The sequence below is a fragment of the Pogona vitticeps genome, chromosome 1, assembly GCF_051106095.1.
Source record: "Pogona vitticeps strain Pit_001003342236 chromosome 1, PviZW2.1, whole genome shotgun sequence".
NCBI lineage: Eukaryota > Metazoa > Chordata > Lepidosauria > Squamata > Agamidae > Pogona > Pogona vitticeps.
In genome coordinates this window covers 139,916,498-139,935,706 of record NC_135783.1, presented here as the reverse complement: position 1 = coordinate 139,935,706, position 19,209 = coordinate 139,916,498, and the positions used below count along the sequence as shown (strand labels likewise).

At 42.9% G+C, this 19,209-nt stretch overlaps 1 protein-coding gene across 3 annotated transcripts in view; it reads right to left on the bottom strand.

Moving 5' to 3' along the window:
* Positions 1–19,209, bottom strand: part of VSNL1 (visinin like 1) — a 116,050-nt gene that overhangs the window by 22,246 nt on the left and 74,595 nt on the right. The window contains exon 1 of one of the 3 annotated variants that reach the window (XM_073001855.2): positions 11,765–13,946. The exons of the other annotated variants lie outside the window; for them this stretch is intronic. Coding sequence (XP_072857956.2) covers positions 11,765–11,890 — 126 coding nt within the window. The 5' untranslated portion in view covers positions 11,891–13,946. Of the gene's footprint in view, positions 1–11,764; positions 13,947–19,209 lie in introns of those variants that run through there. 3 annotated transcript variants of the gene reach the window in all.

Here is a 19,209-nt window from a genome sequence, read left to right as displayed (position 1 = left end):
CTGCCCACGGGGAAAGTGGGCGCCGTTATATGGGGAGGTCTCATCCATCCATTCATGACGGAATAAACCAAATGCCTTCACTTCAAGAAAAGAAAGAAATTATGCATTCCTCTGTCTAAATGAGGGAAGCAACTAAAAGAAATTAGGATGAGCTGGAACGCAGAGCTTTGGGAATTAGCACGTGTCCAGATTGGCATACAGCTTGCTACCCTGTTTTCCCGAAAATAAGCCTTAGTATGATTTTTCAGGATGCTCATAATATAAGCCCTACCCCAAAAATAAGCCCTAGTTAAATGAAACCCTGCCCTCCACCCTTGTGCAACAACCAGAAGAAGATGACGTGACTATATTTGAATAAATGTAGATTGTTGTACATGAAAAAAAAATAAGACATCCCCTGAAAATAAGGCCTTATGCATTTTTGGAGCAAAAATTAATATAAGACCCTGTCTTATTTTTGGGCAAACACAGTATCTGGATTGCTTTGGGTGTCATTTGGTTTGAATCAAATTACAGTGCCCACACATGGTTTGACTCTCCTACTTCTTTTTGACACAGCGCTAGGGCTACAGTGCTTTTTTTTAAAAAAAAAAGTGATTTGGAGTGCTCTTCATTATTTTCTTGTGCAGCCCATGTGGATGGCTAGTTTGCCCCTAAATGAAGCTGTGACCCCAGGTGACGACCCTGTGACGCATTTGGTGGGTTGTGGCATTGAAAGGGGTGGGAGAGAGGCAGGAATTGCCGGTGATGAGTGCCGCTTTTTCCCTTGCTGAGGAACTGAAACCTCTACTTCCTCCTCACGTCCCTCCCCACTTTCTACCTGCTGGCTCTACACTGATGTCGTGCCCAGTTGCTCAGAGGAAAGTGAAAATGAAAACCAACTTTGCAGAGAAATGAGGAACGGCCAAGAAATGGCTGCAGCAGAGCTCTTTGGCTCCTTCCAGCCAGCCAGTCCTCACCTGTCCCTTGGCTCAGTTACAATTGGCAGCCACAGACTGGGGGTGAGGGAGAGAGCGGGAGGGGAAGGGATTGTCAAGGCTCAGCTCCTCACCTTGTTTTGCTTTGAATCTGGACTAATCTCTGCTAAACATAGAGGGTGAATAACTTAGTTTTGCTTCTGTGATTGGCACAGACCTTTGTTTTATTTTCTGGTTTGCTTCACTTGGCAACTGTGATAAACCTTGAGGAATATAGGTAGCCTAAGAATGTGTGTTCAAACCCATGCTTGGATCCTGCCGATGCAATTCCCACGCATCCCTTACTCCCAGGTAAGTGGTTACTGCATAAGACTGAAGTCTGAGTGAGCAATCACAGGGTATGTACTTACTTTATCTCCCTCCTCCCTCCACCCACCACTGACAACCAAAAAACTCTTTCTAAGATAATAAAACAACCTGAACTCTATGATTCAGAGAGGAAGGCAATGGTGTCTGTGCTGAGATGGATGCCCAAACCACATGATGAAGCATGATCCTTGAGTGTGTGATGTTCTCCCACATCCCAACTGCACCAATGCATCCATGTCAAGATTCAAACAACTCACTTTTAACAGAGCTTTTTCTTCCGAGGATCTGAAAGTTAATGGCAATCTATGCCATCCTAGATTGGATAACAGAGGACAGAAACCCCTCCTCTTCTATTTTCATCTACTCTACTGTTTTAAATATTTTTAATATATTATTCTATTGGTGCAGCACTATTCTAGATAAATGAGACACAATGGCTGTATTATGAGTAACATGCAAGACAGATGCATTGATGTTTCACTCTGTCACTTTGTTTAACAAAAAGAGAGGAAAGTTGCCGCAGCCTGCTGAATGATGGCTGCAAGAAAAGGAGGGGAAGGGGAGTGTCATTAATTGAAAGAAGGAGAAATTGGAGCAATACAAAGACCTGTCTGAACCCTTTAAATGGGATGAAAAGCGTTGATCTGTGTGAACAGAAGGCTCGTTCAAATGAGAGATAAATCAGATTGCATTAAAGGAAAGAATCTTTTAAGCGTGAACCAGACAATTCTAAATCCCCCCCATCTGGGCGTGCCCTTAACCAGTAAAACCATCAGTACTTATTACGTACTTTGGCATCGGTATCATAGTACATGCTTTTTACATCCTAGTCCCTCCAAAGCACCAAATTTATGATATCATTCCTCCCATTTTACCTTCCACATTAGAGATGGGCACGAACTGCTGGCTTGGGGGTTCGTGCCAGTTTGTTTAGCAGCCCAACAGGTGTTCAGCGTTTTAAAGCCCCATCTCCTGCAGTAGGTGGCTGCTCAGAGGTAGGGACCTGGCTTCCCTGCCCCACTTCCTCCAGACAAGGCCTCCAAGTGGTCGCCCACCAGAGAAGGCAGGGCTCTGAAATGCCAAACACCTCTTTGGTCATGAAATGAACCAGCACGAACCACCAAATTGTCAGTTCATGCCCATCTCTATTCCACATGCATTTTCCTCTTCTTCCCCATCCCTTTTCTTTAGCGGGGAAGTGGGTGGGCTAAGAAGGGTTGGTAGATATATTTGTTTTGTATGTTAATATCATGAAAATGCTTTCAAAAGCTTCAGGTGTCTTTTTTTAAAAGGAAATTTATGGCTATATCCCATTATTTACATAACAAAATGGCTTCACCCCTGCCACAGCCCCACCCACACCCACCCCGGCAAAGCACCACTTTCAGAAACCTCCCCGGGGGCTTCATCTTGCGAAACAGGGCCATAGTTAAAATCGTCTTGTGAGGCACCAAAACCCTCGCCAGACCCAACTGTCCAGCGAGTTCTTCGTCCTGCGAGGCAATTGTCTTGCGGGGCACCACTGTACAAGGCACAGTTTACTGAAATAATCTGATATGCGAAAGCAATTTTCTATGTTCTCTAGTATAGAGGCTGTTGCCCACTTCTATTTGCTCCTCATCTTTCTTTATATTGAACAAATACCCCATGCTTTACCTTGTGCTCATATCTTTATAATGTTTTTATACCAGTCTCAAACGAATCAGTTTGTGTGACCGTGTACAATAAAAAAGTGGAATTCATTTCATAACAAGAGCCAACACTATTGCAATTACAATCATTATTATTATTGCTTCTGCTTCTATTAATATGTTACTCAGGGATCCACTGTTCCTACTCAGAAAACCCAACCCTTCCCCTTTCCAAATCTGTTTTAAAAGGTGATCTTATTATACATTATTACATTATCCACGTGTATAGGAAGTTAATTGTGTTTTGCCACCCATCTGCTTTGCATTACCTAAGAGCGCTGGGTTAAAGTGCAGGGAGAGGCGATGTCTATCCAAGGGCTATGGGCTGAACAAGGCGGCTTTGGCTTCCCTGGAAACCGTTCCTTGGCACCTGCAATCACCCTTCTGGAATGCCAGATATGCAGCGGCTGAGGTCTGGTTACTCCATGGTTAATAAAATGTACATTATGTGTGTTCAAGGGGCTCTCTTATCATTCATCTTTTATGGTGGAACTAGAGAAATGTTCGACCACACTTGCACAAAGGGACTCTATGTCTTTCAAGGCGCTACAAAGCTAGAGACAAGGAACGAGGGCTCCCTGATGTGTTCCTCCATTACTTTCCAATGACAGATACTATCAGGATTGTCTCTATGTCTTCCTATGCCTTCGTCCGCTCTCCTATTCATGGACCAGCAATGGGAGGCCCCCTCTGCCCCCACCTATTTTACACGGTCTAGGGATGAATCCTAATGTGGAAAGATGAGTTCAAGGGCTGAAGTCATACTTTAGTATGATACCTTTTCGCTTAATATTTCTCACCTCATCACAGATTCTACTTAAAGCAAAGCAAAAGTGTTCTACTTATATACCAGCCAACAGTACTTAAAGCACTCTCTGGATGGTTTATAATTAAATTATATAGGCTACACGTTCCCCATCACCACCACCACCACTGCGAGCTGAGTACTCAATTTACCAACTTCAGAAGGATGGAAAGTTGAGTCAACCTCAAGCCAGCTACCCGAATCTGTTGGGACTGAACACAAGTCATGAGCAGAGTTTTCACTGCAGTACTTCGGTTTAACCATTGCACCACGAGGCTTAAATAAAGTTTATGGTGGTGTTAGATAAGTGACCAAACATTCATTTTATTCAGGTGTTCAGAAAAGTTTAACCTGAGCACATGAGGAGGAGGACAGGGCTAGCCATGTGTTCCCTGTTGCATTGAGAGTAAGTCTGAAGGGGAACCCCTCTGTGCAGCTCGGAACCCTGTTTTTTCAGGTATGTGTGCTAACGACATAGAGAACTTCCACGGGTTGTCTCCTCAGCCTTTCACACCATGTGAAGAACACCATCTGAAGAGGGAGGGCTTACTCATCCCCTCTTCATTCACTCAGATTAACCTTTTTTTGGAAAATGTCTGACTAGAACTATAGCTTCACAAGATCACTGGTTTCAACCATCCTGGTGGTGGAACTAGGCACAGACTCTAAACCTCTCTTCCTTTCCTTCCCCTCTCCTAGCTCAGTGGTTTAGGACTCTGGCTGCAGAGCAAGGGGCTGGGAGTTCGATTCCCCACCTTAACAGGGTCTGGACCCGATGATCCACAGGGTCACTTCCAGCTCTGCAGTTCTATGATGATGATGATGATGATGATGATGATGATGATAATGATGATGATGATGTGATCATTGCCCAGTTTCCCTCCACACTTTCACTGGGTAAATGTTATGGTAAAAGTATGGAGGGAGACTGGATGAAACCATAAGCCCCATCTCCAGTCCCAACCTGTATAAGTCTTGAGTGCAAGAAGTGGACAGGAAGTCATTTCTCTCTCCTCTGATAATACTAGAACTGAGACTGGCTATTAGATAAAGGGTATTCAGTGCAGATAAAAGGAAGCACTTTTCCAAACCATTAAACACCCATAGCAAAAGATGTAGAGAAAGCCAACAATCTGGATGCCTTCAACCTTTCTCCACGATTAGACATATGCCAGGATTCTAAGGGAATCACAGCAAATTCCTAGTCATGACAGGGATTGGTTACCTCAGGTATCAAAGGCAGCAATGCCTCTGAGGATCAGATGCTTGGGAGCACAAGTAGGAGGGTGCCGTTGCATTCATGTCATCCTGACAGGCCTCCCACAGGCATCTGGTCGGCCACCCGTGGGAAGAGAGCGTTCCTACAGATAAGTCTTTATCTGATCCAGCAGGACTCTTCTTATGTTCTCCCGATCTGTGGAATACTTCAAACTGAATGCCGAAGTACAGGGAAGAGCGTGAGTCATGGTCCTACTCACTCGTCTCCACACATTCCCCACAAGAGGTGGGAAAGACAAAGGTTTCCAGCATTCCTCTCTGCTCACTGAACGTTTGCTCAAAGCCAAATTCAAAACGATTGTGTGGGTTTCTTCTGAGACAAAAGTCATCTCAAGAAGTCTGAGGGAGGTCACAGAGCATCAACAAAATCTGGGAACCTTCTTAGAAAAGCCAGGTTTTGGAATCTTCCGCCGCCTCTACATTTCACCAAAGGTGAAAACGGAAGCAGATTTTTGAGAATGTTTATCAGTGAAAAAACTCTGAGGGGTTTCGGTTTTTCACAGAAAATAGCCAATGGAAGTTACTTTTTCCCCTTAAGAATAAAAGATGGCCCTGGACATTTTGCTGCCTGGGGCACTACCACTACTGCATTTCACCAGCAGTCAAGGTACATAATAGTCAGGCCCTGCACATTTATTTTGACACCCCATAAATAAAATATCCCCACTACCTCTCTTTAAGAGAGCCAGTGCAAATAAATTGCAATGGAAAACAAATGGCAACTCTTGGAATGATTTCTCCATTTGTATGCCCAGAATTGGAACAGGTTCTGAATCATGTCATGGCAGGTGCCCAGGCAGTGCTAACACAGCAGCAACAGGAGGACAGAGCACAAACTGAATGCCTTCCCTCTTTTGCAGCACAGTCCTCCCCACGTCTACGCAGAGGTAAGCCCCGCTAACTGCCACGAAACATACCCCCATGAAAGTGGGGAAGGTACAGATCTGTCGTCATAACAGCTTTAGTGCTGCACGAATCTCCTGTTTCCTTGTTGCAAAAAGTTACCGTTTCCCCAAAAATAAGACCTAACCAGGAAATAAGACCTAGTATGATTTTTCAGGATGCTCGCAATATAAGCCCTACCCCAAAATAAGCCCCAGTCAAGTGAAACCCTGCCCTCCACCATCATGCAGCAACCAAAACAAGATGGCATGACTGTATTTGAATAAATGTAGATGGTTGTACATGAAAAAAAAAATAAAACATCCCCTGAAAATAAGCCCTAATGTGTTTTTTGGAGCAAAAATTAATGTAAGACCCTGTCTTATTTTCGGGGAAACGCAGTAAGAGAAACGTCTCATTTCTTTCAAACCAAAAGACCAGTTGTAAATATGCAGCTCTATGGAAAACAGCTGAGGTATTCACAACTGAAAACTTCAGTGGCCCCGTCAGCTAAGCATTCTTTCCATGTATGAAGGTAGGTACCCACACTCTTGGGGGCCACAGAGTTCTGCAAGATCTGACCTAAGAAAATTCAGCCACACAGATGTTTAGAAACGTGCGTCTTCAGGGGATTCATCAGGCATCAGTTGAACAACAAAACGCTCACTCCCTGGGGTGGGATTCCTGAAACACTGGCTGTAACACCTGGTCTTTATTTTGACTACCAAGAGGGCAACAGCTATAGCTTGGAAATTAACCAGACAGTTTGCAATTTCTCACATAAAACAAGAGGTGTTGTTGTTCTGTGCTGTCAAGTTAGAACAGACTTAAAGCAACCCTAGTAGGGCTTTCAAGGTGAGATATTTAAGGAGCTGTTTTACCAGTTCCACTCCCCCAGTGATCCTCCGTAGCCAAGCCGAGATTTGAACCTTGGACTCCAGAGTCCTGGTCTGTCACCCTATCCAGTACACCACATCGGGTATACCAGGTTGTAAATTCCTTTAAGAATGTATTTCTGAACTGGTTTAAAAAATGAATAAAAGGAGACTAAGATATGAAAAGGTATTCCAATTTGGAAGAATCTCAAAATCCTAGTATTTTAGATTTGGTTAAAAAAGGGGTATTTTAAGACAGCACGAAACTATGATTCTGATACTTTGCATTTCTGACTTCAAAATTTATTGAACATTGCTTTATTTTGCATTAAACTTTACAATCACGGAATGAATTCACTGGGATATTCCTGTTTCCCTCTGGAAGCTATATTTACGTTTATTTTGTCCAACCATAACTGTTTTGAGGTCAGCGAGAGAAAGGTGAGAGAGACTGGAATGTTTTCCCACAGATTTGTATTAGTGTTTTTAATATTCAGTTGGTGCCCATTTAGTACTTTTTTGTATACTTTTTTATATAGTCGTAGTTTATGGCCATCAATATGCTGGGCCTCTTATATTTTTATTATAATTTCACATTGTCTCACCCACCCTGAATGTAAGAATGAAGTCCATGCAAATGAAGAAGTGAGCTGCGGCCCAGGGAGGCTTATAATAAATAAAACGTCTCACCATTTGTTTATTTGAGGGAATATCAACAGCGGCAATTGATAAACAGAAACAGACACCATCGACAGTCTGAAATTTAACATTTTAAAGTCTGTCTTTCACAGGTAGGCACAACAGTCATGTCTATTCCCATTGTTGCTTGAGACAAAGAAACATCTGGCTAAACTTCACCGACTGCTCATTAGCACTGTCTTCATCCACCAGCAGGCTCCCCTACATTTCATGGCTGGGTGAATCCTGATAATCAGGGACACGTGGAAATATCATACTTTGCTAGAGTTTTTCGTTGACAACTCCCCACACCCATGCTATCCAATCAGCCAAAAATTCCCCTAAATATAAACTTTATTCGACAAACTGCAGCAATTAGCCAGGAAGATCCAACCTTATAACGGATGGTCACTACAGACCAACGCAGTGAAGTCTATCAGGCCACATCTACAAGGACAGAACAGCTCACTATTCGGATTGATTTTGGTGCTGTTTGGTTTATGGCATCCACACATGTTTTCACTTAAAGCGATCCACCTTGCCTCTTTTTAGAGCTGCCCTGCTCCTTTTGGGCACAACGCTGGAGCTACTGGTTTGGGGGGGGGGACTGGGGGCAAAATCCAGAATACTTCTTATTGTCCTATTCTGTAGCCTGCATGGATGGTTAGTTTGTTCCAAAACAGAGCTGTGGGCATGCTGCCAGAGATGATAACCTTATGACACATTTGGTGGATTTTAGCATTGAAAGGGACGATGGAGAATGCCCCCTCCTCTGTTTTTTTACTCTACCATTTGATTTTTTGTTTCCTGAAATATATTTTTCTTTTGAAACAGTACGGTGGTAATATAAAGAGTGTATTTTCCTCCTCTTTTTTTAACCACAGGATGGAAACCCAGTAGCCACAGCCAATTCTACACACACCCTCATACATGCACACACATACATGCACATAGTTAGCTAACAATAATTCCGCCCTCCCCCTCCCCCCCCTTTCTGCCCTGGCTCTTTTTTGTTGTTGATTCCTCTACCTCCCCCTCCCAATCCAAGTTCGGTCATTTGGGGGGAAAGAACGATGAGGAATTAATCTGTAAACAAACATGTAAGAATCTATGTCTGCTTCTTGTAAGAAAAAGCACACACACACACAATCGTTTTACTGTAAGTTGAAGTAGATAGCGCACTCCTTTCTCTCTTTTCATAAATCCTTCTGGGGCAGAAGTTCCATGCACAAAACAAACCAAGCATGCACACAAAGAGCAGACTTTAAAATGCAGCAATGGGGGCAGAGGAGTGTGGACGCGACAACACCAGGACTTAATAAATAAATGAAGCAAACAAAATGCAGCATTGTTTTTAAGACCCTTGGCATTTAACCCTCCTTCTTTGGTGTCTTCAATTCTTGTCAATCTCACTCCCCTGCGGTGCATCTCCGATGAAACTGACCAGGATGCTGGAGCTGGAAAGCAACAGCTCAAACCCAGGTGGAGGAAATGCTGAAAATGCAAGTGATCATTGGATCGTGGTGGTGGTGGGGGCACAGAAAAAGGAAGAGGATGAAATCTACTCTGTTTCCATGGTTTAATGTTGAAAGTGATCGGGGTGATTGTTGGGGGGAAATGGAAGCAGCACAAAGCTCTAAGAACAAGGTTTTCTTGTTAAAGGGATGTGGATTATCCTTCTTAAATCTGCTGAAGGAGCTACAGCCTGGCTCCAATCCAGGGGGGAAGGGCAGATGGTCTATGGTTTTTTTTTCATCCTTATTATCATCATTATTTTGGGCGGGGTTGCTGCTTTTTAAATTATTATTTCCCTCCTCCTTTCCCCCCCCCCTTTTCTTCATTTTCTCTGCTGTCTCAGAAAAATGCACACCCTCTTTGAATGCTATGGTTTTATGAACCAGGAGATAATAAAAATCATCTAGTCCTCAGCAGGTCTGAAAATTAGGTAAATACAACCTCAGATGAACAACACATGATATATTACACCATGTCATTATTAATTTTACAAAAATTAAGCTAAAATGGAGAAGCCCTGTATGGAAAAATAATACACCCTTACTATTTTCATAGGAATTAAAAGGCTAAGCAGTAGCCAGGTCCTGCTAGCCAAATGTCCTTCAGTAATTGATCAACAGCAAGTGTGACCACCTCTGTAAAAGACAAAGGTATATCAGTTTGCTTGTCTGGAGCATTCAGGTGTGTGTTAACACAATACCAAGGAGGAAACACATCATCAATGATAGTATAGAAGCCATCATTGCTGCCCATCAATTTGTGAATGGTTACAAGGCCATTTCAAAACAATTTAAAGTCCTTCATTCTACAGTGAGGGAGATTATTCACAAGTGGAAAACATTTATTTGTCAATTAGTGGACATCCAAGCAAAGTCACCCCAAGGCCAGACCATGCAATGCTAAGAAAATCTGCAAAAAAACCCCAAGAGTTACTTTAGAAAAAGGCTGAACAGGTATGGTTTGTTTGGAAAAGTTGCCAAGAGAAAGCCTTTTTCTCTTTAAAAAGAACACGGCAGCATGGCTGAGGTCTGCCAAGTTTCATCTGGACAAACTACAAGACTTCAGGAACAATGTCCTTTGGACAGATGAGACCAAAGTGGAGATGTGTGCACAGCGCCACGTTTGATGAAAACCAAACACAATGTATCAGCACAAACACCTCATACCAACTGTCGAACAAAGTGGTGGAGGGGTGATGATTTGGACTTGTTCTGCAGTCACAGGATCTGGGTACCTTGTAGTCATTGAGTTGACCATGAACTCCTCATATCAAGTATTCTTGAGTCAAATGCAAGGCCATCTGTTCTGAAAGCTAAAAGTCCAGACCAAAACCCAACTGAAATGCTTGGTGGGACCTGAAGAAAGCTGTGCATAAAGAAACACCCATAACCTCAGTGAACTGAAGGAACACTGTAAAGAAGAGTGGGCGAAAATTCCTCCACAATGATGTAAGAGACTGATAAAGTCATACAGAAAATGATTATTTCAGGTTACTGTATTGCTGCTAATGGGGGTTCTATAAGCTTTCATAAGGTCTTTCTGTACTTTTAGCTTCTTGTTCTGTTACCACGTTGATTTTAATACTGGTGGTTTTGATGTTTCATTTTTTTTCGCCCATTTTAATTTGGCCCGCTTAAATACTGTAAACCATTTTAGGAGCCTTCAGAGGGTGGCCTCCTAAATCTTGGTAATAATACTATTTCCTAAGGCTACTCAATGGATTCCTGACTGAGCAGAGATTTAATGTGGCAAACCTCCAAAACTATAGCTCATGTTCTTAACCCTCTACAAAGTCACAATCAGGAGAGCAATAAAGGGTAATTTGATCCCCCCCACAATCCCTATGCAAAGATATGGAGTGAACATGAGTTCCCGAACATTGTGTTTCAGCAATCCTGACAACAGGCTTCATGCGGGACATTAGGAATATATAACTTCATAATGTCTTCAATCCAGCATTTTAATTAGACAATCGCCCAGTCCTTCTGGTAAGCAACATCTGTCTTCAGCCCATCTTTATCCCTCCCACTGCTACCATTGGTATTAACGCAGCATTTGGTGAATATTGCCTTTTCCACAGTGGCAAACTGCTACTTATCTCTGTAGCTCCCTGTGTAGCCTCAGAGACACTCTTCTAATGTTATTTTAGCATGGTGTAAACTGCTGCAACGGGGCTCCTTCCCACTCAGCTTGGTCATGGTTTGGGCCCTATCCTTTGGAGGAACAGGAAACAAATCTTGCTCTTTCATCTATTCAATAGCCATTCAAATATCTGAAGGACATTCGTCTGATGGCCACTTAGCCACCTCATCTCCAGGTCAAATAAATGCTTTCAGCCTGCCCAAAGTCGGTTGCTCCCACTTCCCTATAAAAAAGCGGCCAGGGTCGTTTCATTGCAGGGCTGCGGAAGGGCCGGGAGTATCGACTAGCACAGTAGAAAGGAGCTACCGGGAAATGGCTGCCACACTGCTAAAGATAACCTTGGCAGAAGTCCCAAAGGTATTTTTAAAACGGCCCCCACGTTGCATCCCTTTCTCATCTGAATCTCCCTGCGGTTGTGGACAGCACACAGCCATCCGTGGGAGACCGGAGATTAGATGCTTTTGCCTTGTTCTGGTAGGAGATTGGAAAAAGACAGCATTTGATTCCTTTCCAGCTCTGTGACAGGCGTTTTTTTCTTTCCCTTCAGACCCTTCTCGGCCTGCTTAAACATGGACCTACTTACAATTCAACCGTGTTTCCTCTCCACTTTACCTTCTTTGCTGGGTGTGGGGAGTTCCTGACAGTTTCTGGAAGAGTGATTAAAGATCTGCCAATTTGTGGCACAGGTCTGTCCGCAGGAAAAAGAGAAACGCCGGCATTTCTTCCAGCAAACGGCATGCCGTTATTTGCTTGTCTGTGTAGTCATCAATCTGTCTTTCTCCCTCTCAGAGATGCAGGATTTAAATCCTGATTCCGGAAAGCAATTCACTCTTGTTGCTAAGCAGCTGGCTTAGGCCCATGTCACAGTCATCATGAACCATTCTTACAGTTGCAAAAGAAGAAGAAAGCTCTCGGTGGGGGCACGGGGAGGGCAGTGTTACCAATCTTAACGGCTTGATCACCTTTTCTCACAATCAACAGATCATGTCTCTGCAAATATATCTCCTTCAGTGATTCTAGCAAATATCATCTCCTGGTAAAGCGTTCATGCGCACCCAGAGGCAAGTACTGTACATAATTCAGTGTCTGGAATACCACTACGAGGGTATGTTTAGTAGAGGTGTCTTATAGTAGGGGTGGGCAACATTTAAAGGGCTTAAAACAAGAGCCAGCAACATCTGAGAGGCCAGGTGCCATATTACCCTCTCCTGACCCGGCCTGGAAAGCCAGGCATCCATTCAAGACCCTCAACGCTGTGAAAAAGAATTGTCCCCAAACAGCAAATGACAGCCCCCCCCCAGGTGGTATAATGTGCCATGGTCATGCAACTTCCTGACCACAGTCCTGTTATAGGCCAGAAGGAAAGGTTCACTGGAAAAAAATAATGCTAGGAAAATTTGAGGGCAGCAGGAAAAGAGGAACAGCAAATATGAGATGGATTGATTCCTTAAAGGAAACCACAGCCAGAGGACTGTTTCATTAATGAGCTTGATTTTACAAGAGCTGAACAAGGCTGTAGAGGACAGGACAATTTGGAGATCACCCATCAGGAGGCAACGTGATGGCACTTAACAAGTGCTAAATTCAGTGGTGTGCTTTCGCACGATCCCCCTCGTTCCCTCGAGTAAGGACCCTAAAAAATTGTTTCAAAGTGCCTAGAAAATTCTCTGGACCTTTTTTCTTTTTTTAGCAACATTGAGGCAAAAGGGGAAGATAAAATCCAGTTCTGTTGCAGTCACATATCAGAGTATATCCTTACGATTTTGGACCTACCACAGAACCCACATATAACATGGCTGCCTCCTAGGGCCCGGCAGATCTGCCTGGCAGCCACTGTTCATATCCATGCACGATAGAGAATTGAGGACAGTGACGGATAATAAACAGAACTAGTAGTCATGTTTGAAAGGGCTTTCAGCATTATAGGGAGTAAATGTGCTCATGTTTTAATAATGTTAACTAAACAGCTTTTTGAGGATGACCAGACAAGTGACCTTGAACTAAAAAAAAAAAAGAGTGCTCACTTCAGTATTTTCCTGGTTGTCCCTAACAACCTTAGAGAGAGTCAGGTAGCTCCCTCTCCAAGCTGTTGCATTTTAGACTAAAACGTTAAGAAGGCATTATTGCCTTCTGGCTGACCCAGGGTAACCAAGCTGTGGAACAACCGCAGCAAACACCCTGTGGAACCGCGCACTTCATGACTATAGCATAGTGACAATGGGGGTTTGGCTGGCAGCTTGCTTCATCATAGTTGGTGTCAAAAGCAACAAAATCACTTTGTGGGGGGTGGGGTTATTTTTCACACCTCTTCATAATGCAAAAAAAAAAAACAAAACAAAACAAACAAACAAACAAAAAAAAAACCAAAACAAAACCACAAGCTCCAGGGTGGCCATTCTGCGCAGCTGAACAATTTTGAGTCATATCGGTTTGAAGAGAAAGAGATAAACTTTATAAAAAATTAAACTGTTACTGGAATCCAAGTCCAGCCCCCCCCCCCAAAAAAAACAAAGCTTGGAAAAGTTTTTTGTTTTTTTTAAATAACAGAATTTCCCAGATAGAATCGCTAGTGGCTGTGCTATCTAGGGGATTCTGGGCACCGTAGTCCAAAAGGTAACCTTTCCATATCAAAAACTGGTATCAACTGTATATGTTATTTATACTTTGTTGGGACAACAACCCACAATATTTAATGCATATAGTGAACCAGCAAAGGTAAGAAAGTGGATTTAAAAAAAAAATCTTAAAGAGTTTTTCTTTGTAGCGTATCTTGTTCATTAGAATTCCCTTTCAAAAATCTGTATTCCTCTTATTTATTTATTTATTTATTTATTTATTGGACTTATATACCACCCCATAGCGCTACAAGCACTCTCCGGGCGGTTTACAATTTTTAATTATACAGGCTACACATTGCCCCCCCCAGCAAGCTGGGTACTCATTTTACCGACTTTTAGCTGCAGTACAGCGTTTTAACCACTGCGCCACGAGGCTCCTCTTCCCCACAACCATTTGTTACCTTTTTTTTCTATAGTTTTTCCAAGGATTATTTTTCTAATGTTACCTAGGAACTTAAGTACTGTGCAAAAGAGGCATTTCTGACTTACGGCGGTGATTTTATTTCACTAATCCTCCTCTGAAAGTTACAGATTTCTGTATAACTATAAATAGGAATGTCTGAATATGACAACCTGAACTACCAACCAACAAATAATATTTGCTTCACTCTAGCAATCTGCATATGAAAACAGTTTTCTGTCCCAGATTCCCTTTGCTAAATTAAGCATCAGCCGAATTTGTAAAACTCAGTGTCTGCTGGAGCTAAATGCAGTGAGTTTTGTTGAACCAAGTCCATGTAAGGTTGCCTGAACAAACAATCATCTTCAGCAGTATAAAATCCTAGAGCTAGATGTGATCTCGAAGGACATCTAGTCTCACCCTTTACCAATCAGTTCACTCACATACTGTAGCATCCCTTCTCCTTAAAAACTTACAGCTTCTTAAAAACCTCAAACCTGCTGAGATTACACTGTTGAACCGTTTGTACTACAGTACCAGAAAGTTCTCAGTATTTAGGGAAATCCTTTATCTTGTAACTGGCATTTTGAGTCCTCTGGAGTAAAAAGAGGAAAAGCCTTGTTCTATCACCTCTGAGTTCTTGAGTAACTTCTTAACCATTTCATCTCAAGACCAGAACGCTTCAGACTATCTCGATCCCTTCTCATCTCATCATTTCCTTCCAGTTCAATAAGGAGATGTGAACTAACGTTCTTTTGAGTATTCATCACCAGTTCTGGGATGACTTGACTGCAGATCATTCTTCCTCCATAACAGATTATGCTTATCAGCTCTACCAAGTTGGCTGCATGTGGCTTTCAGTGTCTGATAGCCTCATGCAGTGCCCGATACTAATTCACAGAAAGATCTTCCTTCGGTCCAGGACAACTGAGATTACTATGGAATCACCCATCATTTCCAGGGCAAAGGGTTCTTTTAACCAATGTCACAGGGAGCACTAATTACAATGCAACCTCTGATAATTAGGGAAAACAATAATGAGTACATGAGTTGGAGATCAGCACCAGAGCTTACATGGTTCCTGCATCTTGAAGCACTGTGCAAACGTTAACTAATTAAGCTCAAGTGAGGCATGAAAGAAACACTGTTCTGGCTGTATATTTTAATGATGCTACTTGGTTAAGAAATCTCCTGATCTGGGACTTGTAATTATTTTAATTGTCATGGATGCTGATAAAATGACACACGCGGTATTAATCAACTGCTTGAAAGATGCACATTTTCTTCATACATCTTGGCTTCTTGCTTACCTGTTGCACCCCAGAATAAACGAAGCCCAAGTCATGATGCTGTTGCTGCTCAATATTTCTCACTTGATTTTAACAGGAAAGGGTTATTGAATCATGAGATTTTAATGGGGGAAAAAACTTAATGTATTTAACTGCAATATATTCATTTTAATTTAATTTAAAGTGCTCACAAGCCACCTTTCAAAAATTATCCACCAAGTGGCTTACACATCTTTATACCAGTCTTTGGCATGTCTATGCAGAAGCAGTTCCCAACCTTTAGAGTACATTCTCTTGTTTTGGTTTGTTTTTTTAGACAACAGCATTCTGAAAAGCTAATGAATGTTATTATTACGGCCTACGCTTCTGTAGTCTAGAGCTCACTTTATATGGGGCGATCCGATCTGTTACATCTTCCACTCTTGATGGTAACAATAATTCTCTTCTAAAGCTTTGCTTCCACAGATTCTTTCATCGGCAAAGAGATAATTGACGAAAAGCTGATTCTAGATCTTAAATAATGCTCTTGTGGATGTAGACATAGGTACATTCGAAGCATGGTTTCTGGGTTTGTGCCATAAGTAATCCCACAGCTGTTTCTTACATAATTTCTGTTCTGCCCATATTGTGCTGTCAGTTATACCGATGCAAAACTGAAGATAACAGAAGCGCACAGTGGTAGTGAGCAGTATTTGGCAACCTTAATCCCCCTTTATTCATTTTCCGGTCAATGTTCTTTCGAGCATTTTGATGCAGCTCTCTTTTTCTTTCCCTCTTCTTTCTTTCTTATTCTCTCCCCCCCCTCCATTTAAGAATCTTTGCCATATTTCCAGGGAGAAGATGACATGGGGGGAAAAAACATCTTTGGCAATGTTGCCCTTGAAATGATTGAAAGCCGATCCAACCAAGGTAGTGGATGCCTCAGCAGCTTGTTCCTTAGCTCGTCAATCTGAGCTGCCTGTACATTCCAGTGATGTTTCCTCACACCTGTATCATCTCCATGTATCTATACTCCTTAGCCTGCTATTTGATCCTTTTGAGAGACATAAATACCCCTCCCCTCCCCTCCGGAGCCTTCTCTACCTTTCCAGGAGAGAAAGGCAAGCACTTCTGTTATGCACTTCATGAAAACAAAGCCAGGAATGAGCCAAGTGTTGGGATATGGCAAGATCCAACATTCTACCCATTGTGGGTTCATGTGCTTAAAGACCTCGCCTGTCCCTTTTTCAGTGAGGCTCTATAAAAGGGGATTAGTTTTTTTCTCTCTCACTCTCTCTCTCTCAAACCCACACTTCACTGGTGCTGACTGACTGAGCGAGGCAGAGACCGTGTGTGCTTACCTAAGTTTGTGGACGTTGCCTGAGCTGCCGTCGTTTTACTTGCTTTTACTGTTTGGTATGTTTTGTTATGTAGCTTTAGTAGTTCTATTGTTTTCTTAGGATGTCCCGCTTACCTCTTCCTAAGAGAATTAGATAAAGATTATTACCTAAACTTTTGTCTCAGTGTCTCAAACTTTTCCCCTCATCAAGCACACTCAAGGCATGCATGATCAGCAAACCCAGCATCCAGTCGTTCTAACCACTGGACTTCTCTGCTGCAATTAGGCCACCAGTTTTCAATAAAATATAGGGAGACGACAGGGGTGTTCTAGGGCCTGAAAGGGGTTCAGGCTCAGAGCATGTACAGAATGCACATCTGAGCTGTACTAATTTATAGTACTTCATGTTTAGAGAAAACAATGGGGATTAAAAAATATCTCATACAATGGAAAGCCAATGAATTTACAATGACAAACTAGTTTTCTGTCCAAATCCACTATTTCCCCAACAGATTGATTTGCAGCCCAGCCACAACCCACCCTATTTGTCTATTTAAAATATTTTTTATCCCGCCTTTCTCCTTAAAAAGGACCCAAGGCAGCCTACATCATTAAAAGACAATATTTAAACGCTAAAAGCATTAACAATACAAATATTAAAAAGAATATCAAATACCATATTAAAAATGGATAACAAAACAGACAGTTCCTCCTCCCTCAATGATTTCACAGCAACAGATATGGCAACACCTTTGAAATACTTGAAAGGCTGTCATACAGAGGAAGGGCAGGATCTGTTCTTGATCATCCCTGAATGCAATAGGCTCAAGCTATGGGAAGAGAGATTTCAGTTGAATACCAGAAAAAACTTTCTAACTGTTAGAGCAGTACAGCAATGGAATCAATTAGCTCAAGAGGTAGTGAGTGCTCCAACACTGGAGGCAGTCAAGAGAAACTTAAGACAACCACCTGGCAGATATCCTTTGATTCGTATTCCTGCATCGAGCAAGCGGTTGGATTCGATGGCCTTGTAGGCCCCTTCCAACATAAAATTCTATGATTCTATGAAAACTCTCTCTCTCTCTCTCTCTCTCTCTCTCTCTCTCTCTCTCTCTCTCTCTCTCTCTCTCTCTCACACACACACACACACACACACACACACACACACACACACACACACACACACACACACACACACACACACACACACACACACACACAGAGGGGGGAGGGGTGGCAGCTGCGATTTGAAAAATGAACTTTTTCAAACAAACACACAAATAGGACTTGTTGCACCAAAAAGTGAGTTTAAACACTGGACCAATGGTTGTTGTGGGTTTTTTGGGCTCTTTGGCTGTGTTCTGAAGGTTCTTCTTCCTAACATTTCGCCAGTCTCTGTGGCCGGCATCTTCAGAGGACAGCACTCCTCTGGACCAACACTGGACCAATCTTTATTCCAAAGGCAAAGCAAGAGAAAATCCGCAGGATCTCTCCCAGTTGGAGAAGGCCAAGGCCTACTGTTTTGATACTGTGCTCGCCATCACCTTAAATCACATCTCATCTCGCCACACTCTTAAAGCCAAGCAGAATCAAGCCTAATCTGTGCTTGAATATGGGACCACCAAGGAATACCAAATATCTCCAGGTATGATGGGGATTGAATCCTACCTTAAACCATGAAGAGCCACTGCAAGTCCGAATTAATACTGGGCTAGATGGGCTCATAGGCTGACTCCAGGAAGTTCCATGGGCCACATGAGCACAGGATCAACGAAGCCCAGCCTGAGAGCTCAGGATGCTGGGCTCTGTCCCTCCAAGTTGCCATTCACTCTGAAGATGATCCAAAGAGCCTCCTAAAGGCCCCATAAATGTCAGCAGGGTCCCCACTCTCAACTCCCTACAAATGTGGTTTGGTCATCCCGCACAGAGGGCAGCACGCTGACAAAGCACTGGGTGAAGAAACACGCGGACCCCAGCCCTTCCCAAAAGGCAAAACACTGCTCTGCCACCATGGCCACGGAAGCAGAAAGCAGCAGGGGAGGGATGGCACCTTAGCAAGCAGAGATGGATGGAGAGAGTTGGAGCATGTGGGAGTTGGGGGAAGGATGTAGTAAGTGGGAGACTTTTTTCCCAAGCTTCTCTACAGAGAGTCTCCAGGGTATCTCTGTCGTGCCTCAGGTATGGCTGGTAGCATCAGGTATCATTAGAGCTCTCTGTGTTGCATCACACAATAGTACAGTGGTGCCTCGCTTAACGGGCGCCCCGTTTAACGACGAATCTGCATAGCGATTAAGTTTTTGCGATCGCATTGCGATGTTTTTAATGGGAAAATATCGCTTAGCGATGATCAGTAAGCTGTTTCACTTACCGATTTTTGCATAGCGATGATTTCCCAACAGCTGATCGGCGGTTCCAAAATGGCCACCAGGTAA